This window comes from Camelina sativa, chromosome 18 (genome assembly GCF_030686135.1).
Source record: "Camelina sativa cultivar CO46 ecotype springtype chromosome 18, ASM3068613v1".
Lineage (NCBI taxonomy): Eukaryota > Viridiplantae > Streptophyta > Magnoliopsida > Brassicales > Brassicaceae > Camelina > Camelina sativa.
The window spans coordinates 19,056,539-19,077,810 of record NC_141897.1 but is presented as its reverse complement, the minus strand read 5'-3'; the positions used below and the strand labels follow the sequence as shown (position 1 = coordinate 19,077,810).

The 21,272-nt window shown below is 40.6% G+C and overlaps 5 protein-coding genes across 11 annotated transcripts; 2 read left to right on the top strand and 3 right to left on the bottom strand.

Moving 5' to 3' along the window:
* Positions 1 to 3: 3 nt before the first annotated feature.
* On the bottom strand, positions 4 to 7,196 carry LOC104761902 (formin-like protein 13). 4 transcript variants are annotated; one of them, XR_015588381.1, is made up of 17 exons: positions 6,751 to 6,996; positions 5,054 to 5,754; positions 4,745 to 4,963; positions 3,053 to 4,647; positions 2,842 to 2,959; positions 2,629 to 2,728; positions 2,434 to 2,532; positions 2,270 to 2,311; positions 2,094 to 2,174; positions 1,964 to 2,014; positions 1,795 to 1,876; positions 1,627 to 1,721; positions 1,468 to 1,539; positions 1,266 to 1,382; positions 848 to 916; positions 681 to 747; positions 4 to 597 (listed from the first exon to the last, which is right to left on the bottom strand). XR_015588381.1 is itself a non-coding variant. In XM_019240545.2 (17 exons), the coding sequence occupies exons 1-17, from the start codon at positions 6,821 to 6,823 to the stop codon at positions 296 to 298; spliced, it is 3,855 nt and encodes a 1,284-aa protein (XP_019096090.1). In that variant the 5' UTR covers positions 6,824 to 7,196; the 3' UTR covers positions 4 to 295. The 4 variants fall into 4 exon arrangements, 2 of the variants coding, with proteins under 2 accessions (XP_019096090.1, XP_087354148.1); XR_015588382.1 differs by having other exon boundaries at positions 5,054 to 5,715; positions 6,751 to 6,993; XM_019240545.2 differs by having other exon boundaries at positions 2,657 to 2,728; positions 6,751 to 7,196.
* Positions 7,197 to 7,467: 271 nt separating this feature from the next.
* LOC104761903 (probably inactive leucine-rich repeat receptor-like protein kinase At5g58150) lies at positions 7,468 to 10,610 on the top strand. The gene has a single exon (XM_010485070.3). The coding sequence runs from the start codon at positions 7,972 to 7,974 to the stop codon at positions 10,396 to 10,398; it is 2,427 nt and encodes an 808-aa protein (XP_010483372.1). The 5' UTR covers positions 7,468 to 7,971; the 3' UTR covers positions 10,399 to 10,610.
* LOC104761904 (phototropin-2) lies at positions 10,483 to 16,590 on the bottom strand. 4 transcript variants are annotated; one of them, XR_015588380.1, is made up of 23 exons: positions 16,420 to 16,574; positions 15,165 to 15,730; positions 14,861 to 15,043; positions 14,688 to 14,779; positions 14,424 to 14,592; positions 14,007 to 14,226; positions 13,758 to 13,828; positions 13,522 to 13,628; positions 13,387 to 13,436; positions 13,199 to 13,303; positions 13,053 to 13,112; positions 12,888 to 12,977; positions 12,736 to 12,812; positions 12,525 to 12,609; positions 12,352 to 12,442; positions 12,165 to 12,268; positions 11,891 to 11,940; positions 11,656 to 11,762; positions 11,455 to 11,577; positions 11,295 to 11,346; positions 11,078 to 11,190; positions 10,850 to 10,990; positions 10,483 to 10,767 (listed from the first exon to the last, which is right to left on the bottom strand). XR_015588380.1 is itself a non-coding variant. In XM_087498021.1 (23 exons), exons 2-23 carry the CDS (start codon positions 15,677 to 15,679, stop codon positions 10,645 to 10,647), a joined length of 2,718 nt encoding a protein of 905 aa, XP_087354147.1. In that variant the 5' UTR covers positions 15,680 to 15,730; positions 16,420 to 16,590; the 3' UTR covers positions 10,483 to 10,644. The 4 variants fall into 4 exon arrangements, 2 of the variants coding, with proteins under 2 accessions (XP_087354147.1, XP_010483374.1); XR_015588379.1 differs by lacking the exon at positions 16,420 to 16,574 and adding an exon at positions 15,915 to 16,128; XM_087498021.1 differs by having other exon boundaries at positions 12,352 to 12,432; positions 16,420 to 16,590.
* LOC104761906 (protein REPRESSOR OF SILENCING 3) lies at positions 16,542 to 20,304 on the top strand. Its single transcript, XM_010485074.3, has 4 exons — positions 16,542 to 16,971; positions 17,056 to 17,238; positions 17,343 to 17,705; positions 17,805 to 20,304. Exons 1-4 carry the CDS (start codon positions 16,765 to 16,767, stop codon positions 19,527 to 19,529), a joined length of 2,478 nt encoding a protein of 825 aa, XP_010483376.1. The 5' UTR covers positions 16,542 to 16,764; the 3' UTR covers positions 19,530 to 20,304.
* Positions 19,641 to 21,228, bottom strand: LOC104761907 (uncharacterized). Its single transcript, XM_010485075.3, has 6 exons — positions 20,884 to 21,228; positions 20,720 to 20,773; positions 20,536 to 20,616; positions 20,375 to 20,444; positions 20,065 to 20,153; positions 19,641 to 19,927 (listed from the first exon to the last, which is right to left on the bottom strand). Exons 1-6 carry the CDS (start codon positions 21,043 to 21,045, stop codon positions 19,793 to 19,795), a joined length of 591 nt encoding a protein of 196 aa, XP_010483377.1. The 5' UTR covers positions 21,046 to 21,228; the 3' UTR covers positions 19,641 to 19,792.
* Positions 21,229 to 21,272: the final 44 nt, after the last annotated feature.

Genomic DNA, 21,272 nt, shown 5'->3' with positions numbered 1-21,272 from the left:
AAATGGGAAAAGAAAATCACATTTGCTTAACTTAGATAGACCAAACATGTGGTATAATGATATATTTATGTTTATTGCTCTATATAATTACAATATCTTATACCCCTCCCCTATTTTACAAGTTAGCTTTGCCGTTAAAAGAAGATAAAATATTGGTGTCCTTAGCATCCCACTTCTTCTGTTGTTTCATGGTCTAAGCCAGAATTAAGCACGGCCTTCACCTTCACAGGTGCTTCATCTCAAGGCCGGTCCAGTCCTGGACCATTTCCATCTAGAAATTGGAATGGCCCGTTATTCAAGGAGCGGTTCTTTCCTTTAGTCGTTCGCTCATTTCTTTATCTAATCCACTTGTTTTTGTTTTCTCCTTCTCGACTTCTTCATCCAAGGGCTTCTTGATTTCTTTATCTAATCCACTTGTTTTTATTTTCTCCTTCTCAACATCTTCATCCAAGGGCTTCTTGATTTCTTTATCTAATCCACCTTGTTTTGATTTCTCCTTTTCAGCAGCATTCTTCTTAGCTTCTGCCTCGAGTTGTTTTCCGTTTTCTTCGTGCGCACGATTGAACAGTCTCACAAAGTTTAACAGAGTCGACACCACTGCAATTTACAACCACTCACTAGATTCAGACAACTTTTGGAACACATGGTTTCACATTAAGCTACTGAAAAGGATTGCATACCTTGTTCAAAAGGGCACTTAGCAGGGTCTTCACCAAAGTAAAGAATTAAGCCATCCACGTTTCTTCCCTGCAATACATTGTTTATTTATTCTGACCAAGTTCTCAACCAAAGGTAGATCAGAGCAGGTATATAATATCTATTGCACATTGGGATTTTGGGGCCATACCACTCCTGAATATAGTGAAGCCAAGCACCTTACTTCTGCTTCTGCATAATGAAGGAACTCCTTCAATATCTGAGAATTTTTTTGGAAGCCTTGATTAATATGATATCAAAAAAGAATGAAATGACTCAATTATCAACTCTCTAGTGTCAAAACATGTTGCATGGTTCATTAGTTAGTACCCATATAACTTCCCTGTTAGTTGTTATAAAGAATACTTCTCTTAAAGTAACTTCACTAGCCACATAATTTGGAGATCACAGCCCTACTCTCTACCCTCGTTGTCCTGCTTATCTTTCTTATTGGACTTGATTATTCTCCCAGTAAACGGTATGTGTTTCCTATGAAGATCTTTCATACATATTTTCTGTTCCCTTGCAAAAGCCTTGATAGAGAAAACTACCATCGATGACAGCAATACCTTATTAAAATTATGTGAGATTGGGCCATCATTTTCGGACATGGACAGTTCCTGAACAACTTTCTCCAGTCCCTTGTTTATAGCTTGCATCTCTTCTGCCAGAAACTTCAGTTGAATCTGTCTCAAACTTCAGGACATTAACGCCCGTTTCAAGTTTTCGTATAGATTTCCGCAGAAACATGAAAATTTAAAACAAAAATACCTTTGTTGCCGGCTCCAATGAGGATAGTTCTTTTGTGAAATCTAAAACTTCTGGAATTTTTTCAGCAAGTATCTGTAAAAGATTCCATCAGACTATATATTTCTCTATATCTACGTAGTACATCCATAAAGCTACAGAAGCACTGACTATAATAGCTACCTTGCATAGATAATGCATTAGAGTCATACGGTTGTTACGTGCCCTTGTTTCACTGAGTTTTGGCAGACTGTCCAATTTAAACCCAACCGCAGCACCTAGGCAAAAACTACTTTGAGAGCAGGATAAAAGATAAAATACAGAGTTGATACATTCCATTGCCAAACTCACCCCTAGCCGTTCCTTGGTTTAGGGCGTTCCCAAGAGATAAAATTGTCTGCATTATTCTTTTAAATTTCTCAGAATTTTTTACCTGATGAAAAGAGGAACAAAAGAGCATCAGCAAGACATGTTTTAATCATGCTGGGAGGTCACCTAGACTCGGTTGAGTCTGACTTACCTGCTCTGCTGCGGAGTTCACAACACCTAGACTATTCTTGAGCTCCGAAATCTACAAAGTTCACAGAAACTTTAAGTACCACACTGAAAGGTCCAAAGAATCTTAATTAGCAGGGTATCAGCTTTCAGACCTGAGAGCAAAACTGCATTTTGAATGAGAATACTCTGAGTTTTGTTTCTATTCGTGGGACTTTCATCATCTCTAAGAAGAACTGTTCAAACAATTTCAAGAAGCATATTTGGTGTTATATTCTAAGAAGCATAATGGTTACTCGAATGAGAATATAATATTTTCTAAGTTTTGTACCAGTTCACATTTTCCAAGCTTTTCCTTATCACCATTGTACCCCTACAAACCAGTAACAAATGAAGATAAATCAAAAGAACATATAAAACCTGGATAACAGAACACCCATACTTTCTCTAGGGACAAAGCAGCAGAACATAAATCTACGAGGGCACCTCTTATACCTTTAGTAATTCCATTTCTTCTCTTGTTGGGCAAAACTTAATTAGGTTCTCAACCTGATCAGTATCAAGAGCCGACTCTTCCAGGTTAAGCACTGAGTTCTGTCAATATATTAGAGACAGTTATCTTTAATTATCATGGGCAGAAATAGGGAGATATGGACGTTGTACCAAACATAGCTGCTATGATTACAGTACATCTTAAACCTGTAGAGCTTTATATTACCGTCAAATCCTGTAAAGGTACTTTCACTTTTGAAAGCATGATTTCACAATTGTATGCTCGCCGGTGATCAATCTGCAAATAAGAGTTTCCCATACTATTCAGTATTTTCAACCACAGAGACAATCTTTTATGGCAAAAAAATGATTTCAGACACTATGACATACTAACTATTAGACATAATTTACCAGTTGGACTTTCTCGAGTTTAGGTCCCCGAGAGCTATTTAGTCTCGATTTTCCTGCCTGCTCTGGAGCAGATGCGGAGAAAAGACTTTCAAGCTCGGTCATGTCAATGTCAGGAGCCCTAAACAAATAGGTAAAATATGATTGACTTGAAAATCATTAAAGAATCTGGAGGCATCAGAGAATAAGTGACAACAAGGTGAACAATGCATACTTAGAAGCTTCACTAGACATTTGTGTTTCAGCCCATAAGCTCCCATTGACAGCTCTTGTCAGTTTCAACCAGTGGTATGGCTTCAACTTTTTGGTTGGATTATTCTTTTGATTAACACGTAACATTCGCCCTTTTCCCGATGAAAGAGACCCAGTTGGTAAAGCAGGCGATGGAGGAACATTAGGACCAGAAGAATGGGATAAATTGGTTCCTAACTTTGGAGGAGGAGGAGGTGGTGCTGACGGTGCCCTAGTTTGATCTAATGGTGGCGGAGGTGGTGCGGTTGGAGAAGGAGGAGAGGCAGAATGGGAGGGAAGCGGGGGAGGTGCAGGGGGTGCAGTAGGTGAACTTTTAATAACTGAGATTCCATTAGATTGCGATGTTGGAGGAGCGGGAGGAGGAGGGGGAGGAGGGGGTGAAGAGGCATGAACAATTGGTGCTGGCGGTGGGGGTGGTGGAGGGGGAACTTTAGTGACTATGTTCTGGTCTGAATGCTGCATTGGAGTGGGAGGGGGAGGAGGAGGAGGAGGAACCGGTCGAGGCAAAGCAGCCATTTTGTCTGAATTAGACACTGGAGTAGGTGACCTCTCCGGTTGTCCAAGGTTTGAAGCCACGGCATCGGAAGCTCCTTTCTGAGGTGCACTAGTAGGACCGAATGAACTTACTGTCTCAGTTTTTGATGGTTTGGCGGGAATAGCTGATGATGCTTGAGGTGACAGGGACGATGAATTTGTTGTACTAGAAGATGGTTCAGGACATACATGGGATTTAGAAGCAAGGGGAGATGTTGTAGGCAGAGTACTGGGATTTTTTTCGTTTGGAGTTGTTTGATGAAACGTAGAGCCTGCTAATGACATCCAAGAGTTTCCTTGTGAAAGAGGCTCTGCTGGTGGGACAACAGAATGCTGCAATTGCTCTGAAGGTTTAGAAGCAGCAGTTGGAGGTGGAGGAGCTGGGGGAGGTGCTCCCGATAGAGTCAACGGTGGTCTTGCAGGATGAGGTGGTGACGGTGTCGATGGTAAAAACGTGACTGCTTTCCCATTGTCTGCAGAAGGAGGACTATTTAGTTCTGAAGATTTAGCGTCCACAAGAGGTTTAACTGTTGCGGAATGATGCACAAGCTTCAGAGAAGGGGACTCTTGACTTGACAACTTTGTTGCATCCTGGCTGGCGGTATTTTCCTGATTACTTATCTGAAGGACAGAATGCAGATCTTCTGCTATAAACTTCTTGACTTTGTCGTCAGTAGGAGGCTTTTCTGGTGTGTCGATTGTTTCGACCTCGGACACTGAAGACAATTTAAGCTTTGCACTATTTTCCATTGCTGCGTGTTTCACAATATCATGGATACTTCTAGGGCTTAACCCTTGTAGTCTTGGGCTTGAATTCCCATCAGGTCCTTCTTGAACAGAATTTGCAATGGCTAACTGCTGAAGCATATTGCGTGTGGCATCCGTCTGATCAACCCAGTCAACTTGATTGAAGAACTCATGAACTTTGGAAAAAACTTCTATTGGAAGACCATCTTTCTCTTCCAAGCACGAAAAGTTCATCAAGTCAACAGACGAGGCAGCCTCCATATCTGAGAAGAGAAGCTTCACAGAGAAAGTACTCGTTGTGAGTCCTAAGTTACAAAGTAGTATCTATATGAACCATGTACAGAGAACATGAACGAACTCCACGAGTACATACCTCAACTCTGAACCCCTTTGGGAATTCTTTTATATGCCATAATTTGTCGACTTCATCACGGTTGAGCATCAAAATGTTTGACCTAATAAAAGCAGTGTTGAAAACCACTCGAAACATCATCACCTCTCTTTCCATGTCATCGTTCAAACTGAGGCACTCGATCACGATATCACCTTGCACATGACAATTAATGTCAATCTTGACTAGTTCACATTCTGCCTGCGTTGAGAAAACAACATCGAAAAGCCATTAAATCATATTGGAAACATGGAAAAAGAGCTAAAAAGCACAAGAAACACACAAAAATACCTGCTTGTAGACCCTCAGGTGTTTCCCTTTCTTGGGGGTAGAGTACAAAAGCTTTGGCTTTTTATCATCTACAAAAAACGGATCCTGACCATAGATTCGGAACATAGGGCGAAAACCTACTTGTCCACTAACATCAGGAATAAATCTCAAAATAACACAATCCATGGTGAGAGCCCTATCCAGTGGAGGCCATTCAGAGACCAAATTCCTTCTCGAAACATACTGTAGATAGCGAAGCTGAGAAGGAATCGGGTTCAACGGTGAGAACAAACGGAGAAGCTCACGCGGAGCCTGCTTGTAGATCATGTCCAAGGTCTTGTACTCACCACTATACTGCTTCCGGTATATAAGGAGGGAAGCTAACATAAAAGCTAAAACTGGCCAAGCCCCGCTTTCACAATGCATTAGCAACAAGTTATTTGGGCCGAGTGAGAGCCAGCTTTCACTTGACCGGAGAAAATGGTGCATCATTTCCACAGGCAACAACGAGCAGCCTTCGTAGTGCCGAGGATAATCCATTATAGTCAAGCCATGTTCTGACAAGACATCAGCCATCACACTTCGTGAACCCACTTCACGGAAATTAAACACAAGAGAGGATGCTTCAGGGAAGTGCTCCTGTAGTTGATTGACTACTCCCCCCATATATACTTTGTAGTTGTCTTCATCCCATGAATCGGTAGAGAAGCAGCAATCAAACACTACAAACACACACACACACACACACACAAAAACTAGGCCTGGGCATTCGGTTAACCATTCGGTTTTGGTTCGGTTGTATTCGGTTTCGGTTATTTTGGATATAGTAATATAGTAACCATTTGGATATTTTTGAAATTTCGGTTCGGTTCGGTTTCTTTCGGTTCGGTTTCGGTTTGGTTATTTAAATAAATAACCATAACTAACATAAATTATATTAACATTAACCAAATAAACCAAATATAACCAAAACTAACCGAATATAACCAAAATTAACCAAATATACAATAACAAAAATACAAAAAAGGGAAAAATATGGATTCAATTTTACAAAATAGTATTTAACTTTGTAAATTCAAAATAATAACATTTACATATATTGATTATTTAAAATATTTAATTGTTTTGAATCTAGAAATAATTTATATTTTAAGTTTATTTTATAGTTTTGCATAATATTAAGTATATAATATTTGATATCTTCTAGGTTTTCGGATATTTCGGTTAACCATTTAATTGTCGGTTCGGTTCGGTTCGGTTTCAGTTAGTTTGGATATAGATTTTTACTAACCATTCGGGTATTTGAAGAATTTCGGTTCGGTTCGGTTTGGTTTTTTTCGGTTCGGTTTCGGTCGGTTATTTGGTTATCGGTTATTTTGCCCAGCCCTAACAAAAACCTTGTCTTCAGTTCAATGTCTTTTTTGCCAATCATTGTTTTAATGTCCATATCTTAATTATCTATAAATATCAAGGCTTTATCTTAAATATCAAGCAATTTCTTGGCTTTAACACAGATGCGAGCAATGGTATAACTTTTAGTACGATCTGACTAGAGCTATGAAATTTTTAAGACAAATCTAATAATGGGGATAGATAGTGGACCACTGGACCTAGATGGAAGATAAAAATCCTAAATTTTACAGACATACAATCTCTGAGAAGACCGAGAAGTGCAATGAGCTACGCACAAAAACAGAGAAATGGGAAGAAACACAGACCAAAAACTCTGTCGCATATCTCGAGCAAACCATCTGGAGGCTTACGGTAGAACAATTTGCGAAACAACGCCATTTCTTAGCACAAAAAAAAAAAAATCCCAAACCCACGAATCCAAGATCGACAACCTTGTTGTGTGTTTCCGTTTGATTCCAGAGTTTTGTAACGAAAAGTTGTCTTTTTTTTTTTTTTTTTTTTGGTTTGATTCTGTTAGGTGATGTTGATTTGGTGATTGTTGTGATGGTGATGAGATGATCTTAGAGAGAAGAAGGAAAAGGTCAGCTGGCGCTTTGTATGACGTGGATCCCACGATCAGCCGCCATCTCTCTACCCTACTCTGACACGTGTCTTCTCATCTACGGACGAACCGGCATTAATCTCTCAGCCCATTTAATCCTTTTAATGGGCTTTTTCATTTAGGCCCTTTAGTGAAAACCTCTCTGCTCTCTCTGTTTTGTTGTTGTTCTTCACGGTTTAATAGAGATGATCTCTTGCATTGTTATTTCCTTCTCACTAATAGCAAGTTTCAGACTTTTGAATCCCAACTGTTGGAGTTAACGCTTTAGCATAAGCTTTTCTTTAAATAGTGAGTGAGGCTATTTTTATCCAGGTTTTGAGCTCTGAATCTGATCAGTTAGTTTTAACTGCTTTGATGGTTTTTTGTTTTCTTCTTATTCGCGGACATCTAGGCGCCAGTTTAGGGGCTAATCAGATGAATGAATGATTCTCAATTTCCAAGGTTGTGTGTGACAGAGTCAAAAAAAAAATGAAAAAAAGTGAATTTTTTACATTAATAACCCAAAAACCTTTTGCTGAAATGAGAAACCACAACCACCACCCACTCCTCCACTCACCAAATCCATTGACAACTTTGGGATATTGGAAATAATTCACAAAAGTGTGAGACAGATTCCATTTCCTATTATTACTAGTTCTCACTAGCAAATACTTTACCAAATTAATATAATCTCCACATATCTCTTTTTTTTGACTTTCAACGACTCTCTATTTCTCTCTTTCCCACTGTCCATATACGATACAACCAAAAAACTCAACTCTCATACTCCCCCAAACTTTTCAAACCCTTATCTTCTTCTTCTTCTTCTGAATATCTTAACTTCTGATCAAACTCTGATTTTTTTTCTTTTTTTTTTGAAGTTGTGCACGTGAAAGGGATCTCAAATGTATTCTAAACTATCACCTCTCTACCCCGTGATTCCATTATGTCTTTTCTTATGTTCACACAGTCTGTCTTCTTTCTGATCTTTCCCATCCACCTTTTTCCAGCTCCAAACCAGATTATGGGGTTGTCTCTATGGGGATCTCTCCTGTTCTTCTCCTTCTTCGTCAAGCATCTGACAAGCCTAGATCCCAATACCGACGCCTTTTATCTCTCTCACTTCTTCTCTGCATTGAAGTTACCCCAAGCTCACACTTTTTCTTCTTCCTGTTCATGGCCAGGAGTGGTTGTCTGTGACATAAGAGACAACGTGCTCCATATTTCGGCTTCTGGGTTGAACCTGTCTGGTTCCATCCCTGACAACACCATTGGCAAAATGAGTAAGCTCCAAACTTTAGATCTCAGTGGAAACAAGATTACGTCTCTGCCCTCAGATTTGTGGAGTCTGAGCTTCCTCGAGACTCTCAATCTCTCTTCCAACCGGATTTCTGAGCCTCTTCCCAGCAACATCGGCAATTTCATGTCCCTTGAGACGCTTGATCTTTCTTTCAACAGCTTCTCTGGTGAAATCCCTGCCGCTATAAGCTCTCTTGTCCGTCTAACAACTCTCAAGCTCCACAACAATGGTTTTCAGTTTGGTGTCCCTCCAGGACTTCTCAATTGCGGATCTCTAGTCTCCATCGACCTCTCATCCAACCAGCTCAGCGGGTCTCTGCCTGCTGGTTTTGGTTCCGCATTCCCACATCTAAAAAGCTTGAACCTTTCACGGAATCTGTTTCAGGGTTCACTGATAGGAGTCTTGCATGAAAACTTGGAAACACTTGATCTCAGTGAAAACAGATTTGATGGGCATATTTTGCAGTTAATACCCGGCCACAAACACAACTGGTCTACTCTGATTCATCTTGACTTGTCCAACAATCGCTTTGTAGGCCATATATTCCATGATTTGAGTTCAGCTCATAAACTGGAACACCTTAACCTCGCGTGCAATCGTTTCAAGGCACAAGAATTCCCGCAAATCGGGAAGCTTTCAGCGCTGCGTTATCTGAATCTATCTAGGACCAATCTCACTCATATCATACCGCGTGAAATCTCGCGGCTGAGTCATCTGAAGGTTCTTGATCTCTCTTCCAATAATCTCACTGGCCATGTGCCAATGTTGAGCCTCGAGAACATTGAGATACTTGATCTCTCGCTGAATAAGCTTGACGGAGACATTCCAAGGCCAGTTCTGGAGAAACTCCCCATGATGCAAAGGTTTAACTTCTCTTTCAACAATCTAACCTTTTGCAACCCCAACTTCTCACAAGAAACAATCCAGGGATCCTTCATTAACACTACAAACAACTGCCCCTTCGCTGCAAAGCCGATTGTTATAAATGGTAAGAAAGTCAACAAGAAGAAGACAGGGCTTAAGATTGGTTTGGGATTAGCAATCTCCATGGCGTTCTTACTTGTAGGATTGTTGATCATACTTGTGACTTTGAGAAGTAGAAGAAAAACAAGAACTTGGGCAACAAAGCTAGCCCCAAACAACACAGAACCCAACTCGCCAGACCAAAGTGATTCAATCACTTATATCAAGCAAGCAACGCAAATCCCTGTGGTAATGATCGACAAGCCATTGATGAAGATGACGCTTGCAGACCTCAAGACTGCGACTTTCAACTTCGATAGAGGCACAATGTTGTGGGAAGGCAAGTCTGGTCCTACTTACGGAGCAGTCCTAGTCAGTGGATTCAGAGCAGCTTTAAAAGTTATCCCAAGTGGAACCACATTGACTGATATGGAAGCCACGATAGCCTTTGAACGCCTCGCCAGGATCAATCACTCAAATCTTGTCCCGCTTTGTGGATACTGTATAGCCACAGAGCAAAGAATTGCGATTTACGAGGACCTCGACATGGTTAATTTGCAAAGTTTACTCCATAACAACGCAGACGATTCTGCACCGTGGAGACTTCGACATAAGATAGCTTTAGGGACGGCGAGGGCTTTAGCTTTCCTCCATCATGGCTGCATTCCTCCAATGGTCCACGGAGAAGTGAAGGCTGCAACAATCTGGTTAGACTCTAGCCAAGAACCACGCTTAGCTGACTTTGGTTTAGTCAAACTCATGGACGAGGGGTTTCCCGGTTCCGGCGAATTAGACGGGTACACGTCACCGGAGCAGGAGCGAAATGCTTCTCCCACACTAGAATCCGATGTGTATAGCTTTGGTGTTGTTTTGCTTGAGCTCGTGAGCGGGAAGGAGCCGGATGAAGAATTGGTGAATTGGGTGAGAGGATTGGTGAGGCAAGGGCAAGGACTGAGAGCCATTGATCCGACGATGATAGAGACAGGCTCGGAGGAGGAGATTGCGGAGGCGGTGAAAATAGGGTACTTGTGTACCGCCGATCTGCCATGGAAGCGACCTACGATGCAGCAGGTGGTTGGACTTCTCAAAGACATCTCTCCAAACAATTGATGGGCCAGTTGGTGGGCCTTAATACTGGGCTAATCACACTTAACATAAATATTAACATGGTCTCACAAAAAAAAATTCTACAGCTTTGTAATGTTTATTTCCTTGTTGATTTTTGTGATTTTAGAAGAAATGAGAGAGCGGTTTATATGTAAAGCAACTACAACAACAATGCAAACACCTTTGCTTTATTGAGAAGAAGTTATTGCATAAAATTGAGATTCAAAAGGTAGAAACGAAGAGTGGGGATTAGAAGAGATCAAGGTCCAAGTCCATAGAATTCACAAGCACACCATCATCTTCCCACTTTATATCTTTGCCATTTGGATCTTTCTCTATTATGCGTAACGGTGCATCTAATGGTGGAGGGCTCTGCATTGCAATCACTCTATTGTATTAGCCAACAATACAATACCCGCTGATTTAAATAACACTTAATTAATTAGTCCCCTACCATGCACCGTATGAGAGGCCAATTAATCCCGCGGAAGAAAGCATGCTGCTTTATCTCATTTGCCCCACCTTTCGATCCTAACCGGCTGCTCGGATCTCTATTTAACAATGTGTTGATCAACTGTCTACCTACAAGACTTACCTGCACAAACACATATGGTTATATTAGTATTTTCTTTTAAAGTTGGGTGCATGAGAAGACACACATGTTATTAACAAGAAAGCTCACAGGGATACTGCTGGGGAAGGTGAGATCTTTGTGCAAGATGTTGGCAAATGTCTTTTGCCTATTCTTGCCCCTGAAAGGTGTGCGACCATAAAGCATCTCATACAACAAGATACCTAAAACAAACATCCACAAAGAGATAAGCATATTAGAAGGGGTTGTGTTTTGACGTGAATCGGTATCATCAATCATCATTAGGTAAGATGGTTGCAGATTATACCGAGTGCCCACCAATCAATAGCACTTGTATGGCCAGCACCCGTGATTATCTCCTGAAACCATTAGGTAAACCATGAATAGAATACCCAAAATCTGAAGCACATTGAAGAGGCATGCAAAGGATGATTTGCAAGAGATAAACATTAAGTGCATTATCGTACAGGTGCAATGTATTCTTCAGTCCCTACGAAGGAGTTTGACTGGGTACTTGGTTCTGCGACAAATGTTGGTAGTGGTTGACTTTTGGATTTCCTTCTTTTGCTAGGTGCAGCCGGAACAATTAGCTGCACAGTATAGGTCTCCTAATTATAACATTTCTTTATCTTGCCAATAAACAAGAGTAGAGTTGAAGAAAAAAGCACCTGGGGTGTGCAGTTCGTCATGAATGATAAATCAAAGTCAGCTAATACAATGTGTCCATCCTTCTTGAGCAGTATATTTTCAGGCTTCAAGTCTCGGTATACTATTCCTATTTTTAGAACGAAACAATTACTCAAATTCTTGGACGATGACGTGACTATTTAAAGGCTATGGCAATTTATAAACAAAACGTTTAGATCAACATGCACAAGGAATCACCAAAAACAGTTTATTTACCTAAGCAGTGAAGATATTCTAAGCCGATAACGACCTCTGCTGCATAGAACCTGATGACAAAGATTGATTAAATTAACTCACAAGTGCTGGTAAAAAAAATGACATGAGATTTATAGCCTTCATCAGTTATCTAAGTAACCGCTAGATTGATATAAGATGATATGTTTCCTTGTTAACATAGTACTCCTCTTCAGTCAATACATCACCAAGAGATCTTGTGTTACACACTTACACCTTATACATTTAGCTAAAAGAAAATATCAAAATAGGATACCTTGCAGAGTCCTCTGTTAATATTTTCATAGGTTGTCTGTCAAGAAGTGCAAACAACTCTCCACCTGGGCAGAAGTCTGTAATCAAACAGACGTGTGTAGATGTCTGCGGAGAGGACAAGGACACTTCAGCAATGAGACGGAAGAATTGATATGAATTATGATGCAAACAAAAAGAAAAATATCTACCTGAAAGGAAGCGTAGAGAGTAGGAAGGAAAGGATGATCCAGAAGGGAAATGATTTCCCTTTCAATGCATGCTCGGTGCGCCTGCATAATGCTGCATGTCGTCAATGAGAGAACAATATAAATGTTGCATTTTCCAGCTTTCCCTCTCTAAAGGAAACTTTTGCCCTCATTACCTTGTTACGATTCAACATCATTGTTTTCTCCATTGCTTTCATGGCATACAATTCACCTGTTCCCTTCAGCTCAACCAAATGGACACTAAATTTTCCAACCAAAAAACAAACAAAAAAATCAATAATATAAGTCTATATACTAAGTAAAAGGAGATTCAAGGATAGTTTGAACTTCAAGTTTACTGATATGGACAATGTCAATGTGTCATACCTGCCAGTATCACCGGAGCCCAATGGTTTTATTGGTTTGAAATGATGTAGTCCCACTGTTTCTCCACTTGCTTGGATCTACAAAGGAGACTGTCAAAATAAGAACAGGCTGACACAGAAACCAAGTAAGAAGTAATGTAGTTTGATGCATGCCTTTTTAATTGCTTTCCACGACGTACTCTCCTTATTGTGAGGCAGAGGATAGACAGGCCTCGAGTGTGCAGCCCACAGGTCTTCAGGCCGCTAATATACATTGCAAATTGATCGTATTTATACTTTTACATCTTTGTTAAGTAATCATGAATTAATATGCCTTACCGAATTAGCATCTGGAAGTTCTCTGACAGCTTCATCTACATTTGTTGCTGTAGCTTTCACCTGAATTATATATAACCATCGTGATCGTCTTTTCTTTGATAGAAAATATATTTTAAAATAAACGCAGTAGGAGATTAACAACGTACCAATTTAGAACTCTGCATCTCTGTTTTCTCAGACAAACGATTTTGGAGGGGCTCCACATGATCACTTCCATCAAGCTGTACACCAATGAAGTATTGAAGCTCTCCCTAATAATGAAGAAGGTAATGTAGTCAGCAAAAATGCACGGTTTTCTTCAAGAATCTGTATCTATAAATTACATCACGGCGACCTTTTGATCACGCATAGGTTGCAAATGGAATAAGTTCCAGAATTTCTTTCCTGCAATGGTTTCGAGTATTGATGACACATCTGCACTGAAATTTTATAATCTGATCGTCCAAAAATGTTAAGTATAGATAACTACCGCTTTTAGTATAGTTTATCAACTGCACCGTTATCTCCCTTTGATCCTTTATTGCGTCTCTTATCTTCTGGACAGTCGATTGATCTGTCTCTGGCCCCTGAAGAAACCTGAAGCCAACCATTTTGCACATATCCATATCATGAATAAACAAAAACACAGTCGGAGAAAACTGCATAACTAACAGACATGATGAACTTCATGAGTAAATAGATACAAAAAGAAGAATATTCACATACCGACAATTTCTCCCCAAAATCTCCTCGCGTGTATACTCTGTCAATTCAAGAAAGCTATCTGATGCAAAGATCTGCAAAGGAAACAAATTGCATTATCATTTCAAGGTTGTATGCTTACAAACATGTCCATACCAACATAGTAGCACACTTGAGTTAGAAAAAAATCAATATAAGAAACATCTACAACTGATACAAAGAATTTTGAGAAAAGACCATGCATCTCAATTTTTAGACTGAAAACACACATACAATGGGATTATCAGGAAGACGAGGATCACTGATGACGAAATTCTTCTCTATCCGCTCAAGAGTGGTAGCTAGATCAATTCCTTGGCGTATATCCCTTTCTCTTTCCGAAAGGTCCCAACTGTCCCTCTGCTCTATTACTTCTGTGCTCAACATCAATTCTTCAGGTTCCATATTTGCAACATCTTCATGCTTATTCGAGCTAGGCGATTTGAGCCTTGACCTGCACATTTCACGAGGTTTGATCACAAATCATTCAAATTATATATGTACAGCTTCACTTTTAACTAACCAATCCATTTTAAAGCATACATTCTAAGGCCCAGCACAAGGTTACAAAAGTATACAAGAAATAAGACATGCCTTTAAGCATTTTATGTATATGGAGACTATGGTGGATTTGATGGTGAAAAAACTCACCCCGTTGAAACACGTCCAGGTGTTTTGACCGGCTTTGAAGCCTCATCTGACTGCATAGTTTGTCTACCAGGTGTATCATTGCTCACAGAATCCCGCACTTGAGACTTGCGATGTCTTATTGTCTGCACGACCTCTGTAATGGAATCCAAAGCTTTCTCCTTCTGGCGAGCTAATACAATCAAGAACATTAGCTAAAATATATCATTGTTACTGTCACAGAAAAAAACTGCTAAGAGTTATAGAGAGATGCAAGGAAGCACAAACCATCATATCGAATCAGGGATTTGGAGAGTCCATTAGGCCTCAATTCTTTGTCGTTAACACCTTCTGTATATTTGCTAACTTCGACCTGCATTCTGCATATGGAAGTGTCAACTGGTTGATAGAGGAGACAGTCGATTAATTAGGAAATAACAGGGAGGAATTAAGGGAGGTACCCAATGAACTTAATGGTGTTGCCCTGGTCATCCTTGATAGGAGTGACCGTGAGAAGATTCCAGAAAGGAGTTCCGTCCTTTTTGTAGTTTAACAGCCTTCCACAGTAACTTTTTCCATTCTTGACACAATCTCTGATTTTGGCAACCTCGTTCTTGTCTGTATCCGGCCCTTGCAGAAACCGGCTGGCGTATTACCCAAAAAGATTAAGACCTTTTCGAATAAGTTGGCATGGATTTCAAAAGCAATACTACGCTAAGTAGCAACTAAGGATGACACTAGGAAAAGATATGAGAGGAGCCGTACCAGTTTCTTCCAACAATTTCCTTGGAGGAATAACCAGTCATGGTGAAGAATCCACTGCTAGCATAGACTATGGGACAGTGTGGCTGTGTGGCGTCAGAGACAACAAAAGTCTGCTGCAACGTGGATAGAGCAGTTTTAAGCTCCTGGGATACTCTAGGGAAGGCCCCTGAATCAGAAGAAGTAGATTCTTCGGATGACCTCCTAGACATGGTCTTGCTTCGTTCCACTTCACTGGAGACCTTGAAACTAATGCCATCTTCTCCCGACTCCAGCTTAACAGCTGATAAACCCCATTCAGCCGTTCTTTCAGTTAACTTGGCGGAATCTTGAAACTCCATCCACTTACTACTGCTACCTTTGCCGTTGCCATCGAGAGGCGGCTTTGATGAAGAAGAAGTTGAAGATGATCCATGAGTCTCTTTTCCACTGGAGGGGTTGAAGACTTCAAGGGATCTACGTTCACTTAAAGCCTCCGAATCATTCAAGGGAGATGGAGGGGCTCTAGGCCTCTCCATAATGTATTATCTTTATTCTTTTTCTTTAGGCTAAACAGAGTAATGAATAGGCTGCAAATAAAAACCAGACACCACAGAAACACAAAGTTAGATAGATAGGTGAGGCAGGCACACCTGTAGGTTCCGGAAACAACTAATAAATGCCATTAAAGTCTTTGGAAACAAATCAACAAAATACGTTAAAGAAGTTGAAGTTTAATAATTAAAGAGAAAACAAAAAAAGGCTGAAAAATACCAGAGAGTAGCTTTATCAGCTGCAACTCATGGATGTACAGTACAATGGCTTTAAAAAGGGCAATGACGATGAGAAAAAGCTTTCAGAGATAGACCAACTTAAAAAAAAAAAAAAAAAAAAAAAAAAAAAACACACACAACTGTACTGAGTTATATTATTTGAGCTGAATACAAAATCATGTTTCTGAGGCTACAAATGAGCAATGCGGAAGCCTGGGAGGATAGAGACATCACTATCAGTAATCAAACTCACATGGACCCAATTTTTCTTTATTTTTTCACCATCAAAACAAGGACCACAACTCTTGTTTCCCCTAAATACGTGCACTATTGTTTATCATTCCCTTAGTCCTTTACAAAAATTTCTTCGTCATCAACACATTTATTACGCCCCTCCCCTCACATCAATTTCACCAGTAGGTACAATAATTCACAAAACAATCACACCACACAACACTGATCTTGCTGGGTTAAAATCATGTAATAATTCAGAAGTAAAAACTTACTAATGTAGTAGAACATGCGCCATATTTGATTCGACGGAAGACGAACTCGTTTAAGAAAACGACTGTGTGGCTTCTTCTTCTTCTCTCCCAAAGATGCTTTCGCAGACGACGAAATCGAGTAATTTTGTTACTTCTTTCACTGTCTGTTTCAAAATAATGCTGCTGAGTGGCCTGAGTCGGAGTGATCCCAAAAAAAAAAAAAAAAAACCTCATTAAGGCCTTTTTCTTGTCGTCCGCTTAAGGCCCATTAAGGCCTAGTTTGTCTTCAATAATGGGCCTTATTAATTAAGATGTAGAAGTGAGAGAGAGAGACGAGGGAAACTGAAACTGAAGCTGCTGAGAAGAATGGAGGAAAAAAACAGCGGCGGCGGAGGTGTTAGGCTTCACGTCGGAGGATTGGGAGAAAGCGTTGGGAGAGATGACCTACTCAAGATTTTTTCTCCGATGGGTACTGTTGATGCTGTTGAATTCGTTAGGACTAAAGGTCGTTCCTTTGCCTACATCGACTTCTCTCCATCGTCCGACAAATCCCTCAGCAAGCTCTTCTGCACGGTGAGCAGATTCGATTCTCCCTTTCCCTTTTTATTCCATTGGTGTGATCTCTTGTTCTTCTTAACCCTAATTCGATTTTGGCAGTATAATGGATGTGTCTGGAAAGGAGGGAGGTTACATCTGGAGAAAGCAAAAGAGCATTATCTATCTCGATTGAAGCGAGAGTGGGAGGAGGCGTCTTCTCCTAAAGATGATAGCACCATTAAAGCTCCTCCTGATTCAGAACCTTCCATTCACCTTAACATCTTCTTTCCCAGACTCAGAAAGGTACCAATGCTCCTTCAAAAATTTGACCTTTACATGATATGTGTACTACTAGTACTAGGAGTAGTAAGAGATTAGGGTTTGAGCTACCTTTTTTTCTGGTGCAGGTGAGAGCTATGCCACTTAGTGGAACTGGAAAACATAAGTATAGCTTTCAGCGTGTTCCATTGACGTCTTCTCTTCCAAAGAGCTTTTGTGATTGTGAAGAGCACTCTAACAACTCTCTCACTCCTCGGGAAACACATCTTCATGACCTGGACGGGCTTAATGTGGGAGTAAACGAAGACGAGGTGAATGTTATGAACTCCGTGATGAATAAGCTCTTTCAGAAACACAACATTCCAACTAGTGAGCAGGTCCCTGAGGAAGACAATGAGATAGATGCAGACCAAGATAACCTCGTCATCAATGTGGTATCTAGTGGGAACGATATGGGGAACTCAGAGATGGATACGTTGTCTAGGAAACGGGTACTAAAAGCTAATATTTTTCTATTTTAGTTAACTCAGTAATGAGTCATCTATTCTACCCTATCACTGATCTGGCTCTTTCTTTGATTTGTAACTCAGAAATCAATTCTCAACGAAACAACACAAAGTGGAGAAGGATATGGTGAAGGAAGAATAGGGAACCACATTCACCCTAGCAAAAAAAGGCAAACAATGAGCCTAGAGCAAAGTGGAAGACTAGAATCTTCACAGGCCACGCGTGACAAGAAGAAGCCTTCTGAAGTGGTACCGGATAAATCATCAAATGAACCGAGCGGAACAACAGGTGTCAAGTCGTCTAGTGACAATATTACCTGGTCCCAAAAGTCTTCCTGGAAATCACTTATGGCCAATGGGAACAGCAGTGATTTTAGTGTATCTAGTTTCTTGCCAGGTGTTGGGTCCAGTAAAGCAGTACAACCTGCACCACACAACACTGATCTTGCTGGGTTTCCTAGCCGAGAAAATTTGAAGGGGAAGACAAAAAGTAAGCGCCTAACTTCTACAATCATGGCAGCGGATTTACCTGTGTCAGATGACATAAAGAGGGATGATAGTGACACTATAGCAGTTGATATAGAGAGGGATGATAGTGATGCTTGGGAAGATGACTCAGCTAGTGACTCTATGGCAGATGACACAGCTAGTGACTCTTTGGTTGAGAGGGATGATAGTGATGCTAAGGAAGATGACATAGCTAGTGAGTCTATGTCAGATAACACAGCTAGTGACGCTTTGGTTGAGGGATATGATTGTGATGCTGTGGAAAATGACACAGCTAGTGACTCTATGGTTGAGAAGGATGATAATGATGCTGTGGAAGATGACGCAGCTAGTGACTCTTCGGTTGAGAGGGATGATAGTGATGCTGTGGAAGATGACGCAGCTAGTGACTCTATGGTTGAGAAGGATGATAGTGATGCTGTGGAAAATGACACAGTTAGTGACTCTTTGGTTGAGATGGATGATAGTGATGCTGTGGAAGATGACGCAGCTATTGACTCTATGGCAGATGACACAGCTAGTGACGCTTTGGTTGAGAGGGATGATGGTGATGCTACTGAATATGAAACAGCTAATGAGTCTATGGCTGATGATCCAGCTAGTGACTCTGTGGCAGATGACACAACTAGTGACGCTGTAGATTCAGACGACTCAGAATCACTTGCAGATACTGTTGAAGCGGTACCCCTGGAATTTGTTGCAAACACCAAGGGCAATAGGGGGAACAGGAAGTCAAATGCGGGAAAGCATGAAAATGTAGCAGAGGATTTGAATTCGGAAAAGGAAAGCTTAGTCGTCAAGGAAGATGTTGTAGAAGAAGAAGAGGCGGGGAAAGAACCGCTGAAAGCTTGTTACAAGTCAACAGGAGGTTCTTCATGGCTTCAGAAGGCTTCATGGACTCAGCTGGTTAGCGACAAAAATACGCCTTCATTCAGTATAACTCAACTCTTCCCAGATCTAAGTACTGACAAGGGCGAAGCAGCTAAAGTGATCAACAATGTAGAACACCAGACTGCAAGTGCAATGAAACAAACAGATTTCACATGTAGCAGCGGTGGCTTTGTGACCGCGGGAGTTCCTGTGGGAAGTACCTCTGTGAGAAGTTTAGATGAGAATCGGCAGCGTCTGAATAGTAAAAATTTGAGTGAAGGATGCAAGTTGGGTGCGAGGAAGACATTTAAGAGAAAGGTTGGGTCGGGGGAGACATGCACTTTTATGAGAAACTCGACTTCTTTGAAAGAGTGGGCGAAGGCTAAGAAGGCATTGAGTGAGCCGAGGAGAAAGAAAAATAGTGAAGAATGAGTTAGATTGTAAGACGATCAGAGGCTCTTCAAATTATGTATTCCTCTACAGTTTTTGTGCTTGATACAATACAATGCTTCTTTTTTAAAAGATTAAGGCTTTAACGTACACTGATAAAAAAAGCACTTTTCATTAGATAAAGTCTGATTGATGAACTGAACTTTGATAGTCAACAAGTATGGGATACAGAAAAGCGTAAAGATGCAACGTTTTACTGAGTTCTTGTTACTAACTGAATTGAAAGAAAAATAAGGAGCCAAGCCCTATCTATCTTTGAGTTCCTGTTCGAACTGGCCGAGTTTCAGGCGTATAGGCTCCAAGAACTGCTTCATATCCAACCTAATAAGGTTCTTCAGCTGCTGGGAAAATTCCTTGTCTTCGCTGAGCTTCACATCTACCTGCTCCATTCGCACAAGGTATCATCATCATCCAGAGATTTTAACATTCTTCCCAAATCAATCAAAGTCACTCTATGCATCTTTGTCTAAACTACAAACAGAACGTTTCCTCTCAAGACTCTCTATAGTAACATTACCTCAAGATCATCAAGCTCGCCGAATGAAAACTCTGGAATCTCAAGGCTCCCCTTCACCTTCTTCATATTCTCTTCATATGACCACTCTCCTAAAAAAATCGCCATGATAGCAGTTAATGTATGCAAACAAGTTGTATTTTACACGAACAAAAGACAACGAAAGTAAGTTCCTCAACTTATCAGTGACAAAACTCAAATGCACCAAAGTCCTCCTCATATAAATGACTAGATTTCAGATAATGAAGGCAAAAGGTCTTTACTTTTACAAACACAAATAAAGTAAAAGATTCTTAGTGGTTAGTCGTCTTACCCTCAACTTTAAGGGAAAGCTCGTAAGTATAGCCAACTCTTTTCTTGTTCCGAACTGTGACTAAGAAAGCCTAGCGAAGCAGAGGACGAAGGAAGGATACATCAATCGAGAAGACAACACAAATACCAAAACAAAAAAGAAGAAGAAAGAAAGCAACTCACATCTCCAACGCATCTGTTAACATCTACAATCTCAGCTTTTCCAGAAGAGAATTGCAATGAACCCACTGATCCTAACAACTCCTACGAGCACGATTTCAATCAAATTAGCAAAAAAAAAAAAAAGTAAAGCAAACAAAAACAGAGTAAGAGAGAAAGAAAGAAAGAAAGAAAGAAAGAAGAAAACCTTTAAACGGTCAGTGGCCCATTTGGTGAGACTTTTCTCCTCCCAAGTGCCAGCCTATGTAGAGAAATCAATGAGACAAGAAGAGTTAGATAATGCAAAGAAGACTGGTAAACACGAGTTTAACAGATGAAAACGAAAAAAAAAAAAAAAAAAAAAGAGCAAACCCGATTCCAGAGAGAGCCAAGGGACGCAGGAGCAGAATTGAGAGCGACGTCGTTGTTTCTGAGCTTCTGGGGCAGAGGAGGAGGAGCTGCATCTGCTGTGGCTTCTCTCACCCAATACCTATACGATGAGCCCTCTTTCGTCTTCTCCTCCTCTCTCTCCATGACTTTCTTTACTCTCTCTCTCTCTCTCTCTCTCTCTCTTTCGCTTCCCTCACTCTCCTCTTCTCATCCAATTTAGGGTTCCTCCGATGTCTCCGGAAGTTTCGAGCCTCCGCTCAGATCCTATTTTTATATTATTTTCTTTCAAGTCTTTGTTCGTGTTCGAAAATTGGCTTTAATTAAGTTATGGTCTTTAAAGGGCCCACTATTGACTCAAACACAGGTTCTTT